General features: G+C 43.8%; 2 protein-coding genes across 5 annotated transcripts in view; one reads left to right on the forward strand and one right to left on the reverse strand.

The window, feature by feature from the left end:
* Positions 1–280: 280 nt before the first annotated feature.
* On the reverse strand, positions 281–18294 carry LOC143836764 (uncharacterized). 2 transcript variants are annotated; one of them, XM_077336286.1, is made up of 8 exons: positions 18183–18294; positions 15352–15567; positions 14403–14586; positions 10172–13474; positions 7980–8171; positions 5749–5921; positions 4133–4250; positions 281–1704 (listed from the first exon to the last, which is right to left on the reverse strand). In XM_077336286.1, exons 1-8 carry the CDS (start codon positions 18218–18220, stop codon positions 1534–1536), a joined length of 4395 nt encoding a protein of 1464 aa, XP_077192401.1. In that variant the 5' UTR covers positions 18221–18294; the 3' UTR covers positions 281–1533. The 2 variants fall into 2 exon arrangements, with proteins under 2 accessions (XP_077192401.1, XP_077192404.1); XM_077336289.1 differs by lacking the exon at positions 18183–18294 and having other exon boundaries at positions 14403–14591; positions 15352–15493.
* A 3023-nt stretch (positions 18295–21317) lies between these two features.
* Positions 21318–25449, forward strand: part of TTL (tubulin tyrosine ligase) — a 28161-nt gene continuing 24029 nt past the window's right edge. Inside the window, exon 1 of one of the 3 annotated variants that reach the window (XM_077336307.1) lies at positions 21318–21955. In XM_077336307.1, the coding sequence (XP_077192422.1) occupies positions 21799–21955 (157 nt within the window). In that variant the 5' untranslated portion in view covers positions 21318–21798. The remainder of the gene's footprint in view (positions 21956–25449) is intronic. The other 2 variants (XM_077336298.1, XM_077336312.1) reach the window with 2 other exon arrangements.

The following is a 25449-nucleotide window of genomic DNA, read 5'->3' on the forward strand; positions in this document are numbered from 1 at the left end:
TGGGTAATAACTATTACAATTACAGTGTGGAGACACAAATCAGAGACATCGAGGAGCTGAAGAAAACAGGGAGGGGGAAACAACAAAATCAGAGGGAGGGAGATAAGGGTCTCAAAGCAGGAAGGAAGCCAGCCCAAGAAAGTGAGATAAAGGCAGCATGGAGGGGAAGCTACTTACACATCCCTTCAGTTGTAGCCCTTCCTTGTGACTGTATGTCCATATATCCAACATTTGGGAAGCATTTTACCAATTGTGAATGGGATTTTTAAAACCTTTTATTATAGCATTCACAAACGTACAGAAAAAACTTTTGAATATACAGCACAGTACAATACATAAATGTAACAAAACGGAAAAAAGAAAAAAAAAACCTGACACCCAAATCCCTACAGACTTCCCACTGGTTCCTCAGTATACTGAGAAGAGGTATCTCATTTTCAAAAGAGAGAAGCATACTAGAATGGGCAGTCTATAATTCATTACTATAATGTTTAAGTGATTTGTGCATCAATAAAAGGGGGGAAAGAAAATAACACACTTTTTAGCACTTTTACTTTGTAAAACTAGCAGTTAACTCTATTGTATTGCCTACATATGTCCAGCATTCCCAATCCATACAAAATGTTTCCTCATCTTTCTTGTCTACACAGTCAATGAAGCTGCAATTGCCAGACCCATAATTTTACACTGCCATTCAACTATTATTTAGTTATACTAGTTATTATAACTAGTATTTTTCTTGATTTCCTTCTCTTAGTCCACAAAATTCTAGCAGCTGCTGAAAGATATCTAAACAGCCTCACTATTTGACTATTCGTTGATTTTTTTAAATATACCTAATAAATAAGCTTCTGCCTTCATCTGTATCTTCTGTCACAACGTTTTAAAAATTTCCTCATGAATTGTTCTCCAATATTTTTTAGCCTTTATTCAGCTCCACCACTGACGGGAAAAAGTTCCAACTCCTTCAATAACATTTCCAACACTTATTTTCCTTTTTCTTGACAATTTTGAAATGTTTACTGGGATCATATACCAGCGATAATGCATTTTATACTTGGAAATGTCACTCCTTCGTACCACACATTTTGCCAGTCTGATAACTGAATGTTATGCCCCATATTTTTGGCCCTCAGCATCATGAAATCTTTAAGCTCATCCTTTCCCATTTCTAAAGTTAAACATTGTACAATTTACTAATTAAATATTCTTTATCTTGTAATGGGAAGTTCGCTAATGTGAAAGGTTCTTCGAAACCGTATTCAGACATATTTTTATAAATCTATCTCTTATTTTGGCATGTAACCACCAGTTCATATTTCCCCCTCTTTCTTTCAAGATTTCTAATGATTTAAGCTTATACTCTGCTTCCCTGTCTGTAGTCATGTTTATGAATAAATTTTGATAGGCAAACCACCATCCATCCACTCCTGCTAGGCTCTTGAATAATGCTTCGTGTGGCACCTTGCCTAAAAATTCCCTCTGTATTTGGGAAGAGACCTTGCTAGGAATACTGAGTTGATCCTTCATAGATCATAGAAGTGAAGGCGGTTCGGTCGATGCCCCTGTTTTACGGAGCCCCAACTCGTCTCGGTCCGAACTGGAAGCTTCTTTGATCCTGTGCTGCCGCAGCCTTTGCCTCCACTGGCTGCAGAAGGCAGACACAGCAGCGTCTTCTGAATCAGGGGGCATCTGCTTCAAACCCTGCACAGACGGGAAGAAAGAAGTTTCAGAATGGTGAAATAGTGATCAATACAATCACATCTTGTACCAAAGACACAACCAGTCCAAAGCTCTCATACTGAGGATGGGACGCACAGAAAAAGACACGGTGGTGGCGGGGAATCACCTCGGCTCCATCTAACATGCTAGAGTGAAACACGAAGTGAGAGCTGAAAACAGGCAAGAAACCCTAAGCAAGCAAGCACATTCCGAATGCAAAGAAATAAGGGAAAGGAGGATAAAGGGAAAGTGGCTCATCATATTGTAGCCTGAGATTCCCTCCAGCATCAGTTCAGAGCCCCTGAAGTTGAATGTGCTGTGCCTCTACAATTGTTTAGCAACTAGTTTCTCCAGGATCTGTCATATTAAAGGCTGATTAATACCTTTAATTCTGATAATACAAAAGAAGAAGAGTTGAGTCTTTTGAACATTATCAGCCAACCAGGCAGAAATGACTACAGAAATGTTTCATCTTTTATTGAGATAAGAAATCCCTTTTTTTAGTGAAGTAGACAGAAAGAAATACTCACACAAAAGATGTAACCTTACAATTACTGTGAAAATAAATGCTAAAATTATCTCTGAGTCAGCATTGCCTTTGAGCAAATAATAGTTTTTAAAAGCAAAACAGTTTTCAGATGTTTGACATTGCTTTTAGGGATAATCAAATCCCACCCCCCAGCCCAAAAAAATTCTCACCTATTTTTTTGAAACCTCCATACAAAGAAATCTGATTTTCTTGTTCCAGGAGTACATATTTATAGAAAAAATATCAATTCTTATCTCTAACCCTTGTCTCTTAATCATGTGATATTATTTTTAAGCTATTGGTTCATAAGTAATACGAGATAAGCAATATGAATACTGATCAGCTAACATAGTATCATATGATACTATCTGATTGTTTATTAGCTAGATAAGCAACATATGAACTAATTTGCAAATGATGTACATCTGGTAAGAAGGCCAATTTCAACCTTTAGCTTACTTTATTCTATAATTCATTCAGCTAAGATGAAAATACCTGAAGTAAACAAAATTAATGGACAATTAAAAGTGCTTGAAGTCTTGAATCATTTGCAAACCAAGCAAGAAAAGCTTAGTGGTATCCTAGCTAACACTACAATATTGTAATAACCTTGCTGTCTATTCATTTATTGTATGGCATGTATGTAATATAGCCCGGAGACCCTAAGATAGTCTGTCTGTCGGGCAAGAGGTGTTGGGAGGTGGCTTGCCATTGCCTGCCCCTACGTCATGACCCACATTTTCCTTGGAGACCGCCTTTCCAGGTGCTAGCCCGGGCTGACCCTGCTTAGCTTCTGAAATCTGATGGGATCAGGCTTGCCTGGGCTATCCAGTCCAGGCAGACTGCTGCCTGATCACTAAGATAGGTCTCTTTTAATTACTTCTTTCCACAACTGGGAAAGCGTCTGCCATTAATCACTAACCTTAACATTTTTATATCTCCTATGTTTTTGTGAAGGACAACTGATCCCAAAGGACAGATTTTGTTATTATAGCAATCTTCATTATCATGATGCATAGCTGCTGTGATGCTGTTTGTTAATTTACTAATAATTTCCTCTCTCCTTATATCTGTATTATTATTTTTGTTCCATTGTCTGAGGAAGTGTGCCTGCACACAAAAGCTCACATCTTAATCTGAAAGGTGCCTTTTGACACACATTTTGTTCTGCTATTTCATACCAATACAGTTACCCACCTGGATAGGTCTACCTGTATGTTTTGGACTAAAGTGATATATGGTGGGAATCAGGAATGTTATTGTTCTTAGATGGCTGGGAGTGTTTCTTAGAAGAACCTAATTGTCCATAGAGAGTCTCCTGAAAGCAATGTGTTCTTGAGTAAGAGATTGGAGAAGATGACCTGTCAATAGGTCAGTGAACTCCAGCTTGGGATATGGAGACTGGGAGATGGTCCCTGGAGAAAGAGTAGAAAACTGTGCAAACTTTAAAAAATGAAGTAGTTTTTAAGATAATGTGTACACGCATATGTATGTGATCCATAGCCTATGTTGAGAGACATATGAATAAAGAACAGAGGATACCTAACCCTGCTTTGTCTGCAGAAGCCCATCCCACCCCCATTTTGGTCTCCAGCAAAGGTTGCTGAGAAAATATTTGGAATATCTGTTGCCCAAGTTGCACTAGATGGATCAGCAGTTTGGACAGTAATTCTAGTTCATCTGGCCAGTCACTGAGCATCAGGGTGCTTGATTAGATGGGCCATGGGTTAGATCCAGCAGGGTTGTTCTTAATTATAGTTAATTTTGATAAGCAGACATAGACAACACAATTGGGGAACACTTTAATTTTATGTGACAATTATTTTTGGATAACCAGCTTTTGTTCTGTCAAAATCCCAAGTGATACAATTTATGACTTACTGTGACACAAGCTGCTTCAGCTGCCTTTAATATCTGAAAAGCTGCCTGGATTAAGTTCTGGGCATTGCTCACTAGATGTTCCGCGGATAGCCTGCTTTTTCCTGTTGATGCGTTTACCCTTGGGAATATAAACAGTACACATTATGTGACCTGCAAAATAGCAATGGATTCAAGAACTGCCGAGAGCGCCTCTCCAAGCCGCTAGAAGGCAAATGTGTAAACATCCCAGCAAGCCAGAATCCTGCTGCCTGTTTCTGGTTCAGAGGTTAAGCAGGACACAGCACCACAAAACAGTAACCATTCACTCTGAAATATAGCTGAGAACAAGCAACTAAGGCTGTGTACTTATAGCTTTTCATAGACTTTGAGGTGTGATTGTAGAGCTGCAATTTCCAGTGATGCATGTTTTTTGGTCCCACCATGATTGTTGATCAAATTGATTTCCGTAAGTTTCACAATATGTCTAGTTATGGAGTTGCACACTCTCACACTTATTTCACAAAGCCTTTGCAAGATGACAGGGATGGCCTCAGCCTTTGGCACCTTCTTAATGTTGAAATATGCAAGATCTATAGAGTGTGCATGAGTCAACAGCATATAAAGAATATCCTACAGGGGTTATCAGAGGAGATATATACCTAGCATATTTATATTAGGAATTTCCAAATATTTTTCAAGTAATCTCCCCCGTGTCCTGATTGGTTTAGTAGAGACTTTGTGCTCTTTGAACATACTTCCTCCTTGCTTCCAGAACAAACTGAATGAAAGCTAGATTATTAGGTCTATCTCTCTCTCTTTCTAAACAAAGTTTATTTCTCTTCCTAATAAAAATGACTTTGTTCTTTCAGCAGCCTTATGCTTCGCTCCTTTCTACATTCAAACTCTGCCAACCTGTAATTTCCCATTCTATACACACCAGCCTTTATCTAGTCTTCTTCTATTTTCTCTTCACCTTTGTCTATCTTGCCAAGAACCAGTTCACACAGATAAATTCTGTATTGAACAATTCCGATTACCTTTATTTGAAAATGTTTACCGTTATTTATTATGGGTTAGATCCACTAATATTTTTTGTTCAGCCTTGCCCCATTCCCCTCCTTACTACAGTCCAGATCCCACATGGTATTTGTACATGTAGGTCTCATGATTCCCAACATAGTCTTTTGGATGGTCAAAGGGATCACCTTTCCTCCCTTCTTCAGCACCAGAAAAGCTGGTTAGATCCAAACTGAAAATTTCCTTCAGCAGAAAGGAACTTTCCGCCTTCTCCTTCCACTGCAGCCCACTGATCTCCATGAAATTCTCCATGAACCTGAAGAAGGGGGTCTGAAGGGGCAGAGGGGAATTGGTAGATAATGCCAATTTAGTCTTGATCTACCCCCCCCCCCCCATTTCTGCCATTAGAAAGCCAGTGCTGGGAAACTGATCTAACCTTATTTACTCTTTTTTTTAATGTGACTAGCAACGTGTTTATTCCACATCAAGGCTATTCCCAATATGCCATCATCACTCCCACTCAGTAGACATACAGACTACTCCAGCACTAGCACTGGAAAATGCTGCATAGTTTATCACATGGAAAAATGTAGAGACAATTATTTTAAAGATCCAGTTACCTGGAAATGATGCTGAATTGATAGCTGATTGTCTTGGTCTGCTCTATAGCGTTCTGCAGTTCTGTGGCACATCTTTCATCTAGGCAGTTCTTGGCAACGATGCCAGCAAATTTCAATAATGCTTGCCCTCCGGAAATGATCTGTGTAGCACAGGCAATGAGCTGTTCTTTGGTCTAAATCAAAAGCAGTTCCAGAAAAACAGAATCAATCCTGTTCTTCATCATGCCCTCCATCTAAAGAACTTAGAGCAGTGTTTTGGGGCCTGTTTATACTATCAAGTACAATCACAAAGGAATTTTTCCCCATTTAACCACTTCAAGGTTCAGATGGGAAAGCTGCATTATTTAAATGCTCCCCTGCAAGAAAGCTCCCCGCATCTAGAAACCTACCAATTCAGAGAGGAGGCTAAGTTGATCAATTCCTTGCAACTTGAGAATTTTCTGTCTGTACAGAAAACAGATTCAAGGTGGGTAGCCATGTTGGTCTGAAGCAACAGAACAAAGTTTTTTTATGGTGGCACCTTTAAGACCACCAAAGTTTCCTCCTGAGTATAAGTTTTTGTGTGCATGCACTCTTTTGTGGTTTTTTAAAGTCATACAGGGAATATTGAAAATATGAATCCCCTTCAACTACAGTTAGAAAATGATGCAGTCCTGCGCAGACTTTAGTACCTGTTTCTGTACAACCTGCCATTCAGCTCACACAATCATCCTATGAGGCAGTACAAGATCATGATTTCCACAGAGCCACCTCATAAATTTCCTGGCTAAACAAAGGTTCAAACAAGGCTTTCCCTACCTCCAAACCCAGATACTTTAGTCACTAAACTCCACACCATTTCCCATAATCTTAATCTTCAATGAAACTTCAGCTCTTGACCTTTCCAGTCTGGTTTCTGACCTGGCCATGGAGTGGAGACAGCTCTGGCTACCCTCACAAACAACTTCCAGAGGCAGCTGGATGAAGGCGGGTCAGTGCTGCTGTTTTTATTGGATCTGACAGCAATGTTTTACACTGTAGACCAGGGGTAGTCAAACTGTGGCCCTCCAGATGTCCATGGACTACAATTCCCATGAGCCCCTGCTAGCATTTGCTGGCAGGGGCTCATGGGAATTGCAGTCCATGGACATCTGGACGGCTGCAGTTTGACTACCCCTGAGGTAGACCATAGGCCTAACACCTAGCCAATGTGGCAATTCGGGCATAGCCTTACGATGGCTGCAGTTTTTTCTCCAAGATCAGGAGCAGAGGGTGGCTCTAGGGGGGAAAATCTCCCAGCGGCAAACCCTACTATGTGGGGTCCTGCATGGAGCTACTTTCTTCCCAATGTTATTTAACATCTACATGCACCCCCTTGCCCAGCTGGTCCAGGGTTTTTGGCTGGGTTGCCACCAGTATGCTGATGACACCCAACTATTCCTGTTGATAGGTGGCCATCCATCCACACCTCCAGACTCCTTGGCCAACTGTTTGGAGGTTGTGGTGGACAGACTCAAATGGAGTCAGCTGAAGTTAAATCCAGCTAAGATGGAGGGAGGTCCTCTGGCTGTGCTGATGTGCCGGGGTGGTGGGAGGTAATGCAACTCCCAGCTCTTGACTGGGTCGATTTAACACTTCTAACTACCATCAACAGTTTGGGTATGAACCTGGATGCCTCCTTGTCTATGGAGGACTGTTCCTGCAGTCATGAAAAACACTTTTTGTGATGGTCAAATAGAGGAATGTAACTTTAAAAAAATGCTGAAAGTTAATCCAATCAGGTCCTCAAACCACATGATTCAAGAACATTAACTTGAAAGGAATAATGAACCAGAAGACGATGAAGAACAGCAGCAAAAAAAGTGAGAACTGTACATGAGTACTCTGAAAGCCATTTTGGGTTTTACTCATGCATTTCTGACTATTACAAACATCTCTCAAATCTTGAGATCAAAGAGACCCTGGCCTATTATGCACATAATAATGCACTTTCAATGCACTTTAGAAGTAGATTTTCCTGTTCAGCACAGGAAAATCCAGCTGCCAAAGCACACTGAAAGTGCATTATCCTATGTGAGTGGAATGGGCCCCTGTTGCAGTACATCATAACACCCTGCCCTTTAAGTGAAAACAGGAGAAAAGCACAGTAGATAGGTCTGTTGAAAAGCAACAAAAGTAAAAGTGGCCTTTTGAGCCTCTGTCATTAAACAGGTGTCCCCCCCCCCCCCGATTTCAGAACAAAGAAGAAATACCGTGACTGGCCCCTTCCTTTTTAAAAACTGGGCCATGTAAGTCATCTGAGTGGTCATTTGCTGGATTACGTGAGCAATAGGATAGCCATCAAGCCACGATTTTCCAATTTCCTCTGAGGAGGCAGTAGGGCTGGCTGTCAAGTTTTCATCAGAATGATGCAACGGGAAACCACTTGGAAGATGTCTTCTGGGCTGCCGAAATAATAAAACCCGTCACCTTCCTCTTTCCCATCCTTTTGAAGACGTCAGGTTTCTGTTTATGAGGCTTGGCATGGAAATCATGAATATGTGAGATTTATTTCTTACACAACAAATGGTCAGCCTTTACTCTATTATTTCTCATTAAGCTTTGGTATACCAAGCAAATACAAACTGATCATAATCACAGCCTGTTCTGTGAACTCCAGAAGAAGAAGAGTTGTTTTTTATACCCCATTTTACACTACCTGAAGGAGTCTCAAAGCAGCTTACAATCTCCTTCCTTTGCTCTCCCCACAACAGACATCCTGTGAGGGAGGTGGGGCTGAGAGAGCTCTGATAGGACTGCTCCGTGAAAACAGCACTATCAGGACTATGACAAACGCAAGGTCACCCAGCTGGCTTTTGGGTGCAATTTCTAGAATGCTATTTTGATCGAGCAACACTGAAGACATGTAATTTTCATCAAATAACTGCTTCTGTTAAGAAAGACAGATGATTTCTTGATGTAAAATCTTGCACTATTTATCTGCTGAGACTATATAGATCTTTTAAAACATTTTCTTATGGTTGAAAATGTAAAAGCAAGTTCCTATGTAATGTTGTTTTCCTATGAAAAGAAAATGATCAGAACAATAACAAGGGGAAGGGCCTTTTCTGTGGTGTCACCGTGATTGTGAAACCTCCTCCCCTCATCTACTGTTATCCTGGCAAGTGGCTCCCATAATAGAAAGCAGTTTCCAAGGAGACATCTAGCATGTACTTGGCACTGTGCAGTGTGGTGAACACAGGGGTCAGACTGACACTTGCTTAATATGGAAAGTCATTAAATTCATTTCTTGGACTAGGGATTCAGATCTCCCATCTTGTCTGAAGTGCTAGGACAAGACAGAAAATATTCTCCCCACCCCAGGACATTCCAACAGACTGAAGCTAAATGTGCAGTTATGGGGGCATGGAGTAACTCCTCCCAGCTACTCCATTAGGGGGTCCATAGAAGAGGAAGCCTTCTTTTGTCCATCTCCCTGCTCCACCCTTCGTGTTAATGATCCTCATTGCCTCTTTCCTACCAGACAGCCCATATGAGCAATCGATACCTGAAAGATAAGCACTAACCTCATCAATATACACCCAGCCAAAGGTATTGTTCATCTCTCTCATGGCATTAAGCATATTCTTTCTGGCTGTGAGTCGCAGCTATCAGATATGCAGGTAGCCCTTGGCCAATCACCACTCACCTGGGTCATGCAGTACTTAACCAGCAGGCCAGCCCAAGAATTTCATACCTTATATCTGTCAGAGCCTGGGCTCTGCCAAGTGTTCTGTGATCTTTCCACACCCAACATACCTTTCCTGAGATGCCTGACAATCTATCCACACCTGATGTCACTTTCCTGGAGGAGCTGCTGATCATCAACTTCATCTCTCTGCTTTCTGGGACCCATCCTACCCAGGACAGGTGTAATATATTTTCCATTTCTGTATCTAGTTAACTTTCCCCTCTGTAGAACTTAGTGTGTTGGTTTTCTCTGTGTGTTCCTTAATAAAATACAAATTCCTTTTGGAACCAAATCTGCTTGTTTCAAGGAGTTCTTAGGGGAAATGGACTCCAGTATACACACAGTAAAAATTCTTGGTTAGCCCTCCTTTTGCTAAGCTAATTTCCCCTACAAATTAATATTTAATAAGCATTTTGGGTAATACTACCTTCTCAGAGCCAAGATTATTAAGCTTTCCATACTAGATGATATTTATTTATTACAAAGGCATTTGAGTCTGATTTTTTTAGGTCACTGATTTGTAAATATTATTATAGCTTCATTTTTCATGTATATTTATGTTTTAGTTGCATGCAACTTCTAGGGTTTTGTAAGCTGCCTCAAGACCCTGAATTGCCAGAGAAGGGTGGGATAATCAAATCAGCATTATTGACAAGGCTGCCTGCTTAATATCTGCTCTTGCTACATAGCAGTAGGGAAAGAGATCAGTGTTACCATTTCTTTTACGGCCCAGGCAAGTGAAGCCTTCTGTCCAGTCTCCATAGACTTGTGGCTCAGAGCGTCTGAATCGTGACGTTTTCCTTTGTCTCCCTCTGTGAGTTGAGTAGACTGAGTTTTGCAGAAAAGCAGACTTGAATAAGCATGTTCTCCTTCATTTTGCAGGCATCTCCTGATGAGATCCACGGCTGTTTCACTTATTCCCTCTGTGGACTGGAGCTGTGCTACAAGATAACCAGCTTCAGCAGACCATTCATGAAGAAGACAGTCTATTAAGAGTTGCTCCTTGTCTAGCTCGCTTTGAATTTTCCCAGCTTTCTCCATCATTTCATCCGTGAGGAGCAGAAGGTGGTCTACACTGGAGAGCAAATTGTCTTTCTCTTTAAAGGCAGCTGGATTTTCCAAAGCATCCCTGATTATCTTTTTCACCATCTGAACATTTGCCATGAGACAACCAGCATTTTTCCCCAAGGCCTCTTGGTTGTTTTTGTGACCATCTTGTTTGTGATCACATCTCATGGGTTGGGCAAGTCTGATGACACTCTGGATGCTATTTAGGTACACTCTGTTGATCCCACTCAGTCGAAGTAGAAGCACTTTGGCAGTTATGGCAAGTTCTCGTTGGAGAAGCTCAAAACGAACGGATAAATTGGGGGCAGACAGGGGTGAGTCAAACAGGACACTGACAACTTGAAGCAGGGCTTTGGTTAATATTTGCATCCGTTCCCTTAGTGCCACCACTTCATTCATAAGTTCATGCTCTGCACACAACAGAAAAGATAACTCGGCTGCTTTTTGCAGCCTGAAAGAACTTTTTGAGACTGCTGCTGTAGCACTTTGCAAGCAAGCCTGGTCCTTCAGTTTGGTTTTTAACTCACTTAAGGACAAAGCATCTCTTCCTATAAACTGGTCTATGACAGCTAGGAACGTTTGGACAGTAATGGACCACAGAATGCAGTTCCCATCAAAACTCTCTAAGTTGCCTACATTACAGTGGGAGTTATCACCCGGCAGTGCCTTTGCGAGCAAGTGTTTTGTCCTGGCCTGCACACAAGTGAATTTTGCCTGCATCTCCGGAAAAGAGTCACGAAGCCCAGGAAACACAGGTGGCTGCTCATCATCATGGTCAATAAAGGCCGCTTTGCCAGCCAGCTGCACAATGGTCCCTAACACCTGCATCAGTTCATCCATTGGTTGAGTGCTGTGAAGAAAATCACATGGCAAAACCATACAAAATAACTGCTTAGAGAGGCTGTACCAAGAGCCTGCAATGGTGATCAGGCATTGCTGAACTTCACAAATCCTCTCGGAGAGTGAAACTGCCATATGCAGAAGCCCCTCTGAGCTGCAAGAAGGGTTTGTAGCCATCTCACTGGCTTTGCTAATAAGACAAGATGTTAATGCCTCTATTTCTTTGTAATGCAACAGTTTTTCCAACACAGCTGACTTGTTGGTTACTTGCAAAGCCTCTGAAGCTGCATCAACACAACAGGTGGAAAGCTCCAGTAAATCCAAACAAGCTCTGTTCAGTTTTGCCATGTTGTGTGTCTCTGTGGCTGCAATGAGCTCGTTAACCAGAGGGTGTAAATCAGCTTTTCTAGCAGCACCTTTGGCAAATGAAATATTCCCTTGTGAAACATTTTGGGGGAAACTATGGACTGGAAATGATGTGCCTGAGAACTTGTCCAGTACTTGCGAGTGCTTTATGGTGTTTAGTGAATTTTGCTCCGGATAATCCTGGGGACTGGCACAAGTTGGAAGGTATTTGGAAATATCAAGATTTCGAATGTTCTCCCGAAGGGGGCTGAGAATATCTGGCTGGTTGCATTCATCCAGTCCCTTTCTGACAGTGCAAGCAGACGCAATCAAATGCTTTGCTCTTTTTGAATATGTCTCCTTCGTTTGCAGACGGGTGATGCTTGCCATACATTGATCCACAGCCATTTTCACCAGCAGTATGGCATTTTCCAATGGTCTAATTAAAGCTAACAGTCCGTTGCGGAAAATGGGATCTCTGGCTCGATCTACATGTCTGAGAACAAACTCAACCACCTGTCCTGCTTGCTTGGACAGACTGGAGGCGTGCCCAGAAAACTCTCCTGAGTTCTGATCAGCTAAAGCTTTCTCACTACGCTCTTTGTGCCCCACCATCTCCTGAACAGATAAATCAAGGAACTCCCGCAGGTCGATTACCTTGTCAAAACACATCAGCAGGCGTTCTACTGTGCTAGACCATACCTGACACAAAGAGTGCAGCTTTTCAGAAATGTCCTCATTCTCACGATTATGACTCATTTTGCTGAGGAGAAGAGGCACTGTTGCGAGAAGCTTGCTCAGGCAGTTTAAACAATCTTCAATGTCCTCAGCAGTTTCCATTTTGATGCAGGTGACTAGAATGAAATTGGCTGCTTTGAGCATGTGAATCGAATGGGTGAAGAATGCAGCAACAAGGGGCTGCAGCCCTTTTAGGAATCCTCCCTTTCTAGCTCGAGAACTTGGCTCCACAGCAGCTTCCACCAGCCTCTTCAGGGGCTCTTTAGTTTCTGCAAAGTTGTCCAGGATCTGATAGAGAGCAGCCGTCTGTACAGCTTGGTTTAGATTTTCCAGCTCAGTCCTCATAGAGCAGCATTTCTCTTTCAGGCTTTCCTCCAGCTGGCTTTCCACAGGGGAGCCCTCCATGGTGCTTCCATCCACGGCAATCCCTTTTTTGAGTTTCAGGAGACGGTAACAAATTTTGACCAGCTTCACTTTAATAGTTGCCCTTGAGAAATCAGCCAACAGCATGCAGCAGGAAACAACAGCTGCTACAAGGACATCGAGTTTACCCTTGTACAGATGTGGAGGCTGTGGCTTAGACAGAAGCTTCAAAAGCTTTTGCAAATGCTGGGGGAAGAGGCTGTTTTGCTCATGTTTCTTTTCCCCTGCATCGCTCTTTAGTAAGGAGATCAGTTGCTTTACAATGTTTTCTACTAAATCAAAAATATAGGTTTTTGACAGCTTCAGTTGCTGATCATGGGGATGCTTTAGGTGGCTGAGTTTTGCTGTGTGCAGCATAGGGATGCACTTTTTGAGCATCTGCAGAGTTTGAGCCAAACGCACTTGACGAGAAGATACTTTCAGCTCCCGAAGAAGTTTTTCTGTCAAATTCGTCAGCAACAGCAACATCTCTGAAAAATTACGGAATGCATCCAGCATCGCTGATATATTTTCACTGGACTGTAGACTGAACAGACAGTCTAAGAGCCGGTGGGCAGCTCTGATTACCCTCCTGAACATGATGACATCTTCTATTTGGAGGACCTAGTTCATTATTTCAAACACACAAAAAAACAACTGCATATCACTATTAGTACTTCTTCAAGAACTTTTAAACAGAAAATCAGATTACTTGCAACGATCTATTAAGGCATGCTAAATAACACTGTTAATCTGAAGTAGAAACAATGTGAGGTGTATGTGCCCATTTAAATGCCAAATTGGGCAGTGCACCCTCTGGGCCGGGGGCATCCCCTAAGCCTGGCAGTATCATTTGGAGACCTGAACATTTTTTTTTGTGAGAGTTATTATCAGCCTAAAGTTCTGCTGAAATTATAGCTCAGGTCAGCCCAGTGTCATCAGACCTTAGAAGCTAAGCCGGGTCAGCCCGTGCTAGTGTTTGGATGGGAGACCTCCAAGGAACACCAGGGCTGTGACACAGAGCCCAGCAATGCCAGACTACCTCCCAATATCTCTTGCTTTGAGAACCCTTCCGGGTCACCATAAGTCAGCTGATACTTGACTGTGCTTTCCGATGCCACATCTCCAGTCTACAGAGATCGGCTGGAGGAAACAGTTGGTTCAGAGGGTGCACTCTGTAGCTTAGTGTTGCCACCCTCCAGATGGGGGGTGTCGATCTACTGGAATTACAACTGATCTCCAGACACCAGACATCAGTTTCCGTGGGCAAAACCACTGCTTTGAAGGGTAGACTCTATGACACTGTACTCCTCTGAGTTTCCTCCCCGTCCCAAACCCAACCCTTCCCTGACCTATGTCAGGGAAATACAGAAGGAGATGGGTCCTACTATTGCATCCGGCTTCCAGAAATGCTTCTCTGTTCCCTGCTGGTCCCTAACTGACCACTAAACCCTGAGTCCCAAAGACCAGGAGAAAAGCAGGAGATAGCCATGTGAAATAGGAACAGGCATGTCTATGTTTAAACACACAGGTAGAAAAGAGGTTCTCATACTTTTATAGTTTCCAATGCAATTCTCTTGGCTGCTGCAACCAGTTCCTCTATACCATTGTCAGCATCAGGTTGAATGAGAAGCTTCTGTGCCACCAAAAGGATGCCTTTCCCAGAGATCAGGAGTGATTCGGCAGCTGGCTTCATTTCCTGCTTGAGCACCTCGTCATCAGATTCCTCAGCCAGTCTGGGCTTAGACAAAAGAAGCTGCTCTCAACTTAGTTACAGATGGAATTAATGAAACACATCTTTGTGATCATGTGCACATACCATGTTGCATTACAAGGCTACTCACTGCTTTCTGAGAGCCACTGTTCAAAACACCCCCCATGTACTAACTGAGCAGAGTGCCAAGGAATACTATAAGAGTCAACAGAAGGATTAAACTCATAGACACTGGATACAATTGAAGTATATTTTGAGGTGTGGCACTGAAGAAACAGAAAATATTGAAAATAGGATATTATTTATCCGGAACCTGTTCTAACTCCACAAATACTGAATAAAAAGACATTAAAAGAGTTATCCTTTAACTTTATTATTCATAAATAACGCCTGAAGCTGGTCTTTTTCTTCTTGGGTTGAATTATCATGAGGTGGACTTTTTGGTATAATGAATAAAACACATCTTTGTGATCATGTGCACATACCATGTTGCATTACAAGGCTACCCACTGCTTCAAAGGAAATAACTCAATGCCAGAAAAAAGTAGTATGTCTTCTGCTGCCACTCTCCCCTCCCCTGCCCCTGCTGAGCTGTCAAAACTCAACTGCCAACCTGGATTCGTTGTGACATCTAGAGTGTGAAATGGCCCTGACAGGCTATATGCTCCCACAAGCTCTAGGCTAGATGAGCTATTTCCTACTATAATATAGGTTGAAATGGTTGTTTGGTCTGATTCCAAATTTTGTAACAAGTACTTTCTTAGTTTTGCTTCAAGACAAAGATTACCTTCTTGCAGTGCAGGCAAGTTGTTCAGTAGCTTTCACTAATCCATTTGCAGTCTCCTCCAAACCATCCAGCGCCTCATTATCCACATTTCCCAACTCTATGGCAATAATTAAATGGTAAAGTTCAGCCACCATGGGTGAAATAATCCTCTCCGCAGATTTGGTATAAAGGACAGCACTGATGTCATATAAATAAAAAGGTCCCATTGTTCCTGCCCTGGAAGTAGAACAGGAACAATCATGTGAGTGTCTTCCGCATTGTAAAGATGGTGATATTAGCAAAGCACAGACATACTCACACAATTTCCCTATGCAATAAGACAATTCAGAGGTGGGCAACTGCAGAACCTTGCTTGTGGGGAGAGCCTCCCATAGATTACCACACTGGTTTTTAATAAGGCACTGCTGGTATCTTTGTGAGAGCTATTTGCTTACAAATGTACAAGAAAACTCCTCACCAGGGACTTGTGGAACTCCTCAGAATGAAGGGGCAAAGGTTTGAGGTAGCAGAACGATCTGAGCCACTTCAGACTGCAGATAGGTTGACACAGAATGTGATTTTCGTTTTGATTTTGGGCAATTTAAATTTTTCATCTGCAACAAGCATGATTGATCCAGAGTGAACCTACCTTTTCCCTGCAATATCCTGGAGTGGTTTTAACCCTCAAAATTTGAAAGATCGGCATGTGTAAAAATGCAGCTCTCTACTTTTCCCCGAACTAACTTGCTGTCAAGCCTCCAACATTGTACAAAAGCCCTAATTGGCCAGGGTGTCAGTTGAAAGGCTTCCAGGTTGCAAAACTTTCCTTCCAAGATTTATTTTTTCTCTTTGTTTCCCTATGGAATCTGTTTTAAAGTGACTGTGCTCCAGAACCAGCAGATATTTGCCTAGTTCTTTGCGAGGCTGTTGCTGCTGCTGGCTGTCTGTCTGCTTGGCTCCCTCCCCCTGCTCATTAGAGAAAGATCCTTGTGCTGCACTAGGCTTCTCCACCGGCAGTCAAAAGAGGAGAAATAAAACATGCCAGCTAGACTTCATCTGCCTTCCCTCCTCTCAGCTCCCCGAATCAGGTGCAGAACACTTTGTGTTTCAAGTCAGGGGAAAGTAATGAGGAAGACCCGGGTTCAAATCGATCTGAATTCAACAGGATTGACAATGTAATAAACAAAGTAAGTGCAGATTCAGCCCAGGTCTCACATAATCAGTTATAGGGCCCACCACCCAAATAAGGCTGTGGAAGCAAACGTGGATCCACCTGGGTACCAAAATTGCTGTTTCTGTGCTGGGAAATGATAACCAAGAGTGTGTCATTTTCAAGAAGCTTTCCCCTCCTCCTTGCCACTTCTTTCCTCACAACCCTCCCTCTCTGGTTTTCTTCACAGACCCATGTTTACTGGCTTGAAGAAAAGGTCAAACACTCCCCAGCCTACCACTTCTCTCCCATGAGTTGGCCTCATCTGTCCTGCCTCCCTCTGGCAGAGAAGCAGCATTGTGTGTTCCCAGACACTGTGCTGTCCCACCTCCACCAACACACACAGATGAACGGAAAGGTCTCCACCAGATCCAAGCAGGCAACACACTGTGGCTAAAGCAGCATTATCAAGTCACACATAGGCCCAGGCCAATTCTGATGTTGCCACAATATACTCTATGACACAGAGAGTTCATAGAACTTTAAATCAATGCCCTATATCTGTCCCCAGGCTAATTTGGAATGCAGGATTCTACAAATGCAGTCATATCACTTCATTTCTCCTGTACACTTGAAATGTATTCATTTTGGGAAAATGCATTAATGACTCTGTACTGGAGTTCCCTCCTTAGTCAGTTTCATCGTGACCCCACAAGCAGGGCTAGCTGAGAAGGCACCAACAGCCAGAACTTGCCCCTCCCATAAATAACAAAACATAATCATAGAATCATAGAGTTGGAAGGGGCCATACAGGCCATCTAGTCCAACCCCCTGCTCAACGCAGGATCAGCCCTAAGCACCCTAAAGCATCCAAGAAAAGTGTGTATCCAACCTTTGCTTGAAGACTGCCAGTGAGGGGGAGCTCACCACCACCTTAGGCAGCCTATTCCACTGCTGAACTACTCTGACTGTGAAAATGTTTTTGCTAATATCTAGCCTATATCGCTGTACTTGTAGTTTAAACCCATTACTGTGCGTCCTTTCCTCTGCAGCCAATGGAAATAGCATCCTGCCCTCCTCCAAGTCACAACCTTTCAAATACTTAAAGAGGGCTATCATGTCCCCTCAACCTTTTCTCCAGGCTAAACATTCCCAAGTCCTTCAATCTATCTTCATAGGGCTTGGTCCCTTGGCCCCAGATCATCCTCGTCCTTCTTGAAGTGAGGCCTCCAGAACTGCACACAGTACTCTCCAGGTGTGGTCTGACCAGTGCCGTATACAATGGGACTATGACATCTTGTGACTTTGATGTGATGCCCCTGTTGATACAGCCCAAAATAGCATTAGCCTTTTTTTACTGCTGCATCACACTGCCTGCTCATGTTTAGAATCCACAAGTACCCCAAGGTCTCGTTCACACAGTGTTACTGTGACTAATATTTTAGTCAATAAAGTGTATATGTATATAAAGAGAATTTTCCATTTTTCCATTATCAAGCAGAAGTGCTATTAGTTAACTTTAATATAGCTTATATAAATTCTTTCTTATGTTCATCTCAGATATTCTTCATATGAATTTTGTTATTACAGCCCTTTTAAAAAGTAAATACCAGTAAGCTCTGATTGGTTCAGGAAGCAGGAGAAAGACATACATCAACATTACATTTATTTTCAGAACCAAAGATAAAACAAAAGCACTTACAAATTCCCCTTTTTCTGAGAATCGGTCAAATCCACCATCCAAGGGAACGACTTTGCCTGAAGCGTTGCATCTATTGATTTTTACAGACACGTTTTCATGAATGTCACAGAGATGGCCACTTTTATAAATAATTAATATTGGCTTGTTGACAAGTAATGGGAGCCCTCAGCAGATGTGATGTCTCATGGCAACAGGCCGTCAGCTGATCAGAGGCCTGACATCAGTGCAATGGTACTAGCTGGCAAATGGTACCCATCTTATCTTATGAACTGAAATGACAACATTCCACAGCTTCTAAGACCAAGGCTGAGGAAACTGCAAGAATTGTAGACATTTCTAGAGAGCAAACTTGGACCCAGCCAGACTTTCTCAGTTTAGTTAACTCAAATTAACTTCCACACATGCAAAGGAGGAGAAAAAGAAAGCAGCCTCAAAAAAGCAAAGCAGCAGATTTACAGCACCTTATTATTATTATTATTATTATTATTATTATTATTATTATTAGATTTATTTCCCTCCTCTCCCGACAGGCTCGAGGCGGGTCACAACAACTAACCCCATTAAAATTCCCATTAAAACATAAATTAAAGATCATTAAAGATTAGTAAGTATATTATTTGTAACCAAAATTACATGTCACAAAAAATGTGTAGAAGCATCTGCCTTGCAGATTGTACTCTGCATGGAGAAAGACTACTCTGCACACATCCAGAGCTCCTTTCAGGATCAGTGTCTAACTAATTCCTTGCAGAATGGGGTTCAAGGATAGCAAGCAATGACAAAAGCCAAGCTACTAGCGCCCTACCTGGCCCCGGAACACCTAGCCACAGTGATCCATGCGACGGTCACCTCTAGACCGGACTTTTGTAACTCGCTCTACGCAGGCCTGCCCTTAGTCTTGACCCGGAAACTACAGCTGGTTCAAAATGCAGCGGCCAGGATCCTCACTACACCATGGAGGTCCCACATCCGGCCCATTCTCCACCAACTGCAATGGTTGCCAGTTGAATTCCGGATCAGACTAAAGGTTCTGGTAATTACCTTCAAGGCCATACACAGTCAGGGCCCAGTGTACCTGAGGGATCGCCTCCCTGCCTATGCCCCCAAAAGAGCCATAAATCAGATGCAACTTGAAAGGAAAAAAAACTGATTATTTGAGAGTTGGAAACAGCAGTTGTTTCTGAAGATAGTTCTGAATAGTTGAACAACAAAACAAGGTTATTTTTTAAATTGTTTAGGTAGTTCAGGGTAAATTCCTGAATGGAGATGTTCACTGAATTGTCCAAGTAATCTAGCCAATCATTATTTGTAGCCTCTCTCAATGAATCCATGCATACTGTTGAATCACTGTAATTCCATTTTGAATGAGCAAGCATTCTATTGCAAATTTAACTGATTACTGGGAAGGTGAAATGACACTGACATTTTAATTGCCATGTGCAACTTTTGTCTTCCATTAACAATTGTGATTTATTCAAACAAAGCCCTTAGGCTAGTCCACCCCCCATCCTGGGCATTTTTGGGGCAGGGGGGGAGGCACTGGTTCTCACCACTGCTGCACCCAAAAGGCCCACCAAAGCCTCCAGAGGTCTCAGTGGGCGTTTTGCGGGATGGGATGGGACGGGACAGGATCTTGGTCAGTCATTGCCAGTTTGGACCCCATCTACATATTTTTATAGTTAGGGTGTTTGGCTCCAATGTGTATTATGCTGTACTTGCCCGTGGTGAACCTCATTGGCCACGTTGATGGCCAATTGTCCAGACTCAACAGATCCTGCTGGAGATCCTCACAGTCCTCTGTGGTTTTTTCCCACCCTCAACAACTTAGTGTCCGCTGCAAACTTAGCCACTTCCCTGCTTACTCATTAATGAACAAGTTAAAAAGCACAGAACCTCGCTGCTTACCCCCTCCCACTGTGAAAATTGCCCATTTATTCTCCTTCTGTGTTTCCTGTTAATCAGTTTTTAATCCACATTATGACTTGTCCTCTTATCCCAGGACTTAAAGAGTCTTTGTTGAAGAACTTTTATCAAAAGCTTTCTGGAACTCTAGGTAAATACCAACGGGCTCACCCTTGTCCAGTTGTTCATCCCCTCAAAGAACTCTCAAAAGTTAGTGAGCCAGGATTTTCCCTTACAGAATCAATCCGGAAAAAAGTGTAAGTCCAGCAGCAACTTTAAGACCCACCAAGTTTCATTCAAGGTAGAAGCTTTTGTGCACAGTTTGTCGGGTACAAAGGCATGTATGCAAAAGTTTCTACCTTGAATACAACAGTGGGTCTGAAAGATGGCACTGGACTCAAACTTAATTTTGGGGTAGGTCTGATTCTAAATACAAGAGGAGTGCTGTGGGTCGACTGAAAACCAAGCTCCCCGGGGGAGTATGCTGCTGCCAGTTAGCCGGCACGTTTGCCCTTATGCTCTGGTGCATTTGTAAGTGAAACCAGTGTCAGGAAGTCTTGGCTGCTTCCTCAGCAGTAAGAAATGAAGTGCTGTGCCGGGTCGGGCCCTTTTTGCTCCGCCTCAGAACCGGCTGGCCTCTTCTTGGCCTTTGAGCGCGCCCAGCAAGGACCGTTTATGCACTGGGAACTTCACTGCCCCAGATCCTGTGCAGGAGCACAAATTGGGTCCGGATGAGGCACACCAGACAAAATGCTCCTCCATGTCCGTGCAGGAATAGGTGAGGCAACCTGCCACAACTAAAACCCTAGCCTGCAGCCCAGCATGAAACCTCCAGTGCATAAACGGTCAAGGCCATTCCGACGCGGCGCTGGGCCCGAGGGAGAGAGACCCGGGCCCGCAGTAGCTCCGCTTGTCCGCCCCCCCTGTTGCTGCGAGCGTCGTTGGGGGGGCGGCGGAGGGTGCTCCTCCCGATGCCGCCTACAGGAGGGCAGGGGGGGGGGGGAGGCAGGCGGCGTGGAGAGGGAGCTTCGCGCCGACGGCTCCCTAAAGGCGCCCCACCACCCAGCCCGCGGGCCTCCTCCGGGACTCTCCGGCGAAGGCGTGGCGCCGTCCTTACACCACTCCGGCGTCGGGGTGGGCCCCGCGTCTAAGGCCGCCTCTTTCTGCTCCCTGACTTATGAGCTCAGCGTTGAATCACGGGGGGGGGGGGGGGGGCGGAGCCGGCGGGGAGGGGGAGGAGGAGAGGCGGGTTGTGCCTGTGCGAAAGGGGTGGCTGCTGCTCTTTCGGGAGACGGCGGCTTGTGCTTGCGGGAAGCGGGCAAGGAGCCGCTCCAGCCCCGGCGTTCATGGCCCCGCATCGGCAGCCGCTCTTGAGCCTCGCTCCTGGCGCCGCGGCCGCCTCCGTCGTCCTGTAGGAAGCCTGCGGAGGGCTTCGGGAAGTGCCGCCGGAGGAGGGATGGGCGAGCGCTGAGCACAGGCACACGCCCCCCGCGGCCGAGCAGGCACGGCGAGCCCGGCGAGCCTTCGCCCTTGGCGGCGCCTCGGCGGGATGACGCGGCCGGAGGCATGGCCGGCTGCCTGGCTCTGACTCCTGCGGAGCGCCCCGAGGGACTTCAGCCAGCCCCGCCTTGCGGCTAGTGGCTTCTCCGGCCTGCCGGCGGACCTGCGCGGGGCCAGGCGCCCGGGACCCCCCCGCCCCTCCTAATATCCCAAGATGTACACGTTTGTGGTGCGCGATGAGAACAGCAGCGTTTACGCGGAAGTGTCCAGAATCCTCCTTTCCACCGGACAATGGAAGCGGCTGAAAAGAGACAACCCCCGCTTCAACCTCATGCTGGGGGAGCGGAACAGGCTGCCTTTTGGGAGGCTGGGTAAGCGAGCCCCCCGGAGCCCTGCGACAGGGGAGACGCCCGGTGTCCTCGTGCCGGCCGGCTGCCGTGCCGAGCCTGCCCGCCCATGGATGGATGGATGGATGGAGGGAGGGAGGGAGGGAGGGCGGGCTGGGAGCGGAGTTTGCTGGGGCCACCTGCCCGGCGCTAGCTGCCCACCTGCCTCGTGCTGCGGCTGTGTGCCGAAGGGGTGTTGCCTGCTGCAGCGAGGGTGGGACTCCGCTGGTCGGGGGGGGGGGGCAGAAAGGGTTAGCGGAGAGGGAGCAGGAATTATGGCCTGGCCTGACGCCGCTGCTGTTGAAATCGCCGCCTTCTATTATTAGCAGTTCGGCTCTTGTTCTGCAAAGGAGATGGCTTTTTTTTTTTTTTGGGGGGGGGGGGGAGTTCTGAAGATGGCCAGTGTTGCACCATTAGGTTTTTGTTCCTAAGCATGATGCTGCATTACAGCTTACAGTGTCGCTCCAACTTAATGCTGAGTCCTCAGGCGTCTTTGCAGAAGGGAGGTTTTTAAATGAAATGCTTGGGAACAAAAAATATACAAACTTGGACAAAGACTGTGGTGTATTTTACGTTTCCCCCCTCTTTTTGGAGTTGGGATGTCTCCCCCCCCCTCAATATGTAAGATAGGAAACAACTCTAGATCAACAGAATAATATGTCACCAGGTAATTCTAGAGGGTTGGCTCCCACGTGCTCAGTAATGGCATAGCATTGGTGTTGTCAGGTAACATCTATTCAGTTGATACCTCCTGTTGCTATGCATGAGTGCATGTGTAAGTTTAGTGGTGTATGGACTTTTTATTTCTTAATGTTTAATTGAGATTTTATTTACTAGATCAGGTAATGTAAAAGTTTACCCCTTTTGTTGACTGATAAGTTGCAGTGTATAAGTGGCCATGATTCAGTCCATAGTTAATCAAGCATAAACCCAATGGCTTATTATTATTATTATTATTATTATTATTATTATTATTATTATTATTATTATTATTATTATTATTATTATATTTATAGCCCGCCACTCCCTTGCGGCTCGTGGCGGGTAACAATATCGCAAATCCCCATTAAAACCCCATAAAACAATAATAACATTGCCAATATTGCCGGCATGGCAAGAATGGCAGCTCAACTCCCCCCCCTCCCTCCTACTACTAGCGGGTGTAGAGGAAGTCCTGATGATGTTTTGCTTCGGGTCCAGAACCCAAGTCCCCGGGGAGCAAATGCTGGCAGGGGCTCATGGGACTTTTAGTCCATGGATATCTGGAGGGCCACAGTTTGCCCACCCCTGCCTTAAAAAGTATCATCATGAAGTATAAATTGTTTTGTCATTTATCATCAATATAATAATGTGCCCCTTATTGAAATAACAAGGAGAACATTTTTCTTGCGTTTAAGGAAAGATTATGAGAAAAAAGTTGGGACTGAAAATCATGATAAACTTTTAATCACTGTTATATCTTTAGGGCGTGATGCTGTGCATGCAGCACAACGTTTCATTTTGCTGTGTTCACAGTAGTTCTTGGCAGTTAATGCATCTGCTTAGTTTGAAGCTGCTCTACATTTAAAGAAATGAAATGGAACTATCTTAGTTCTTTGCACTTCTTTAAGAGAAATGAGAATTCCATTCGCCAAAGATTTGTCAGCTAGCCAAGGAAAATGTTAGGGAATAGGTTCCTTCTAGAACAAGTGACTCTTGCAAGGATTGAATTTGTAAGCACTGATGTAGCCATAATAGCAATGATCCAGACACAATTCCACAAGATTAAACCCTGTTGTCTTGGAGGTGTGGATTTAAATGGATGCTGAAATCTCTTTCTTGAAATTGGCATGCTTTACAAGTATTTAATAGGTGGGTCACACCCTCTTGTCAGTGACCAAAACAGAATTAGATCTTCATAACTGGCAGAATATGAGAAATGAACCATGATGATTGCATTTGGGGATGAGAGGATGTTCTGAGGCACAGAGTGATTTTGAAACACTGAAAATATTGCACAAATAAGAGATAAAAATGGAAATAATTAGATTTTCCATACTTCAGAAAATCAAACAAGAAACAAAAGTTTTATGCACTTTCCCCCATATCGATAGAAAATACATATGAAATGAATTGAGCTCTGCATTTATCTCAGATTATGTGCTTTGTACAGTGTGACTATACAAACATTCGTATTTTGTCATTTCATGGAAAATTGACTGCAGTAAACCAGACCAATTATTAAGGAAACCAAACAGGGTTTTGTGTCCCGTTTGTTAACAGAAGTGTCCAGAATCTCAATGTAATGGAAATTACATTGAGGAATTACCTTGAGGAAATTACCTTGAGGAATTATGCCAGTTTATAGAAGTCCTTCCTTGTGAGGCTGTGATTCTTATGGCTTTTCAGTTCACATCACATGGTCATAAAAATCACTGGTGGTTTTAAATTAATCTATAAATATTAGCTCCTGCATTGTTAACTAAGTAACCTGGAGGCACATTACTTCCGAATCTGTGGACACGCTGTAACAGTACAATGCCACCAGGTATCTCACTCTGAGCTGTTATGACTCCACCCAATGGAATAGGAGGTGTGCAGTACTATTAAATCAGTACTTTAATTTTATTAACTGTGGTCACAGCTGTTTTTTGTTGGACAACTGCTTGTTAGGTGTTCTCGGGTGCAAAATAGCAACGGCTAAGTTTTGTACTAACAAACATCATATGAGGCCTTTGGATAGCTCAAGGAAAGATATTTCTCCAAAATGGATCCGGAAGGGCTGAAACCCTTTGGGATCCTCAGGCACTGATCTTGAGGCCAGTGTTTTAAGGCTTGTAAACCACTGGGCCCCCAGTGTTTCTAAAAACTCATTGGGATTGTTACGAGGCTATTTTGTGACTTGCTGATGCTTTGTTCTTGCCCCAACTCTGCCTCTGCTTTGCCATCACCTTTCCCAAATGTGATTCATTTCCTATTAAACTTGCCTCTGAGCTAATTTCAAAGTGAGGAAGCTACTGTCTCTGTTGGTTCTGCTGTGCCTTGTTGATTTTGAGAAACCACTTGATGATTTCACAGCTTGATGATAGTATTAGCCATTCAGTCGTCTCCGACTCTTACCAATCCTATAGCACTGCTGTGGCCATGTCTTTCAATCTTGCACCGCTTCTTTTAGTTGTATGATGCTCTAGCAGTGTTCATTTTGATTGTGCCTAACCATTGTGCCCTTTGTTGGCCTGGTTTCCTTTTCCCACTGACCAAACCCAGCATAATTGCTTTCTCTAGTGAGTTGGACCTGATGATATGACCAAAGTAAGTGAGCCAGAGATTCATGATTTTGCCCTCCAGTGATATATCAGTTTAGCTTGTGACTAAGGGAAATGCAATAGACATAATATATCATGATTTCACAAGAATTTGGACCCGAGCCTTATCAGATTGAAGAAACTGGCTTTGGTTACTATTCTTATAGTCAAATTGGATCCAAGAGTCTAGTTGGT

Source organism: Paroedura picta, chromosome 1 (assembly GCF_049243985.1).
Source record: "Paroedura picta isolate Pp20150507F chromosome 1, Ppicta_v3.0, whole genome shotgun sequence".
Lineage (NCBI taxonomy): Eukaryota > Metazoa > Chordata > Lepidosauria > Squamata > Gekkonidae > Paroedura > Paroedura picta.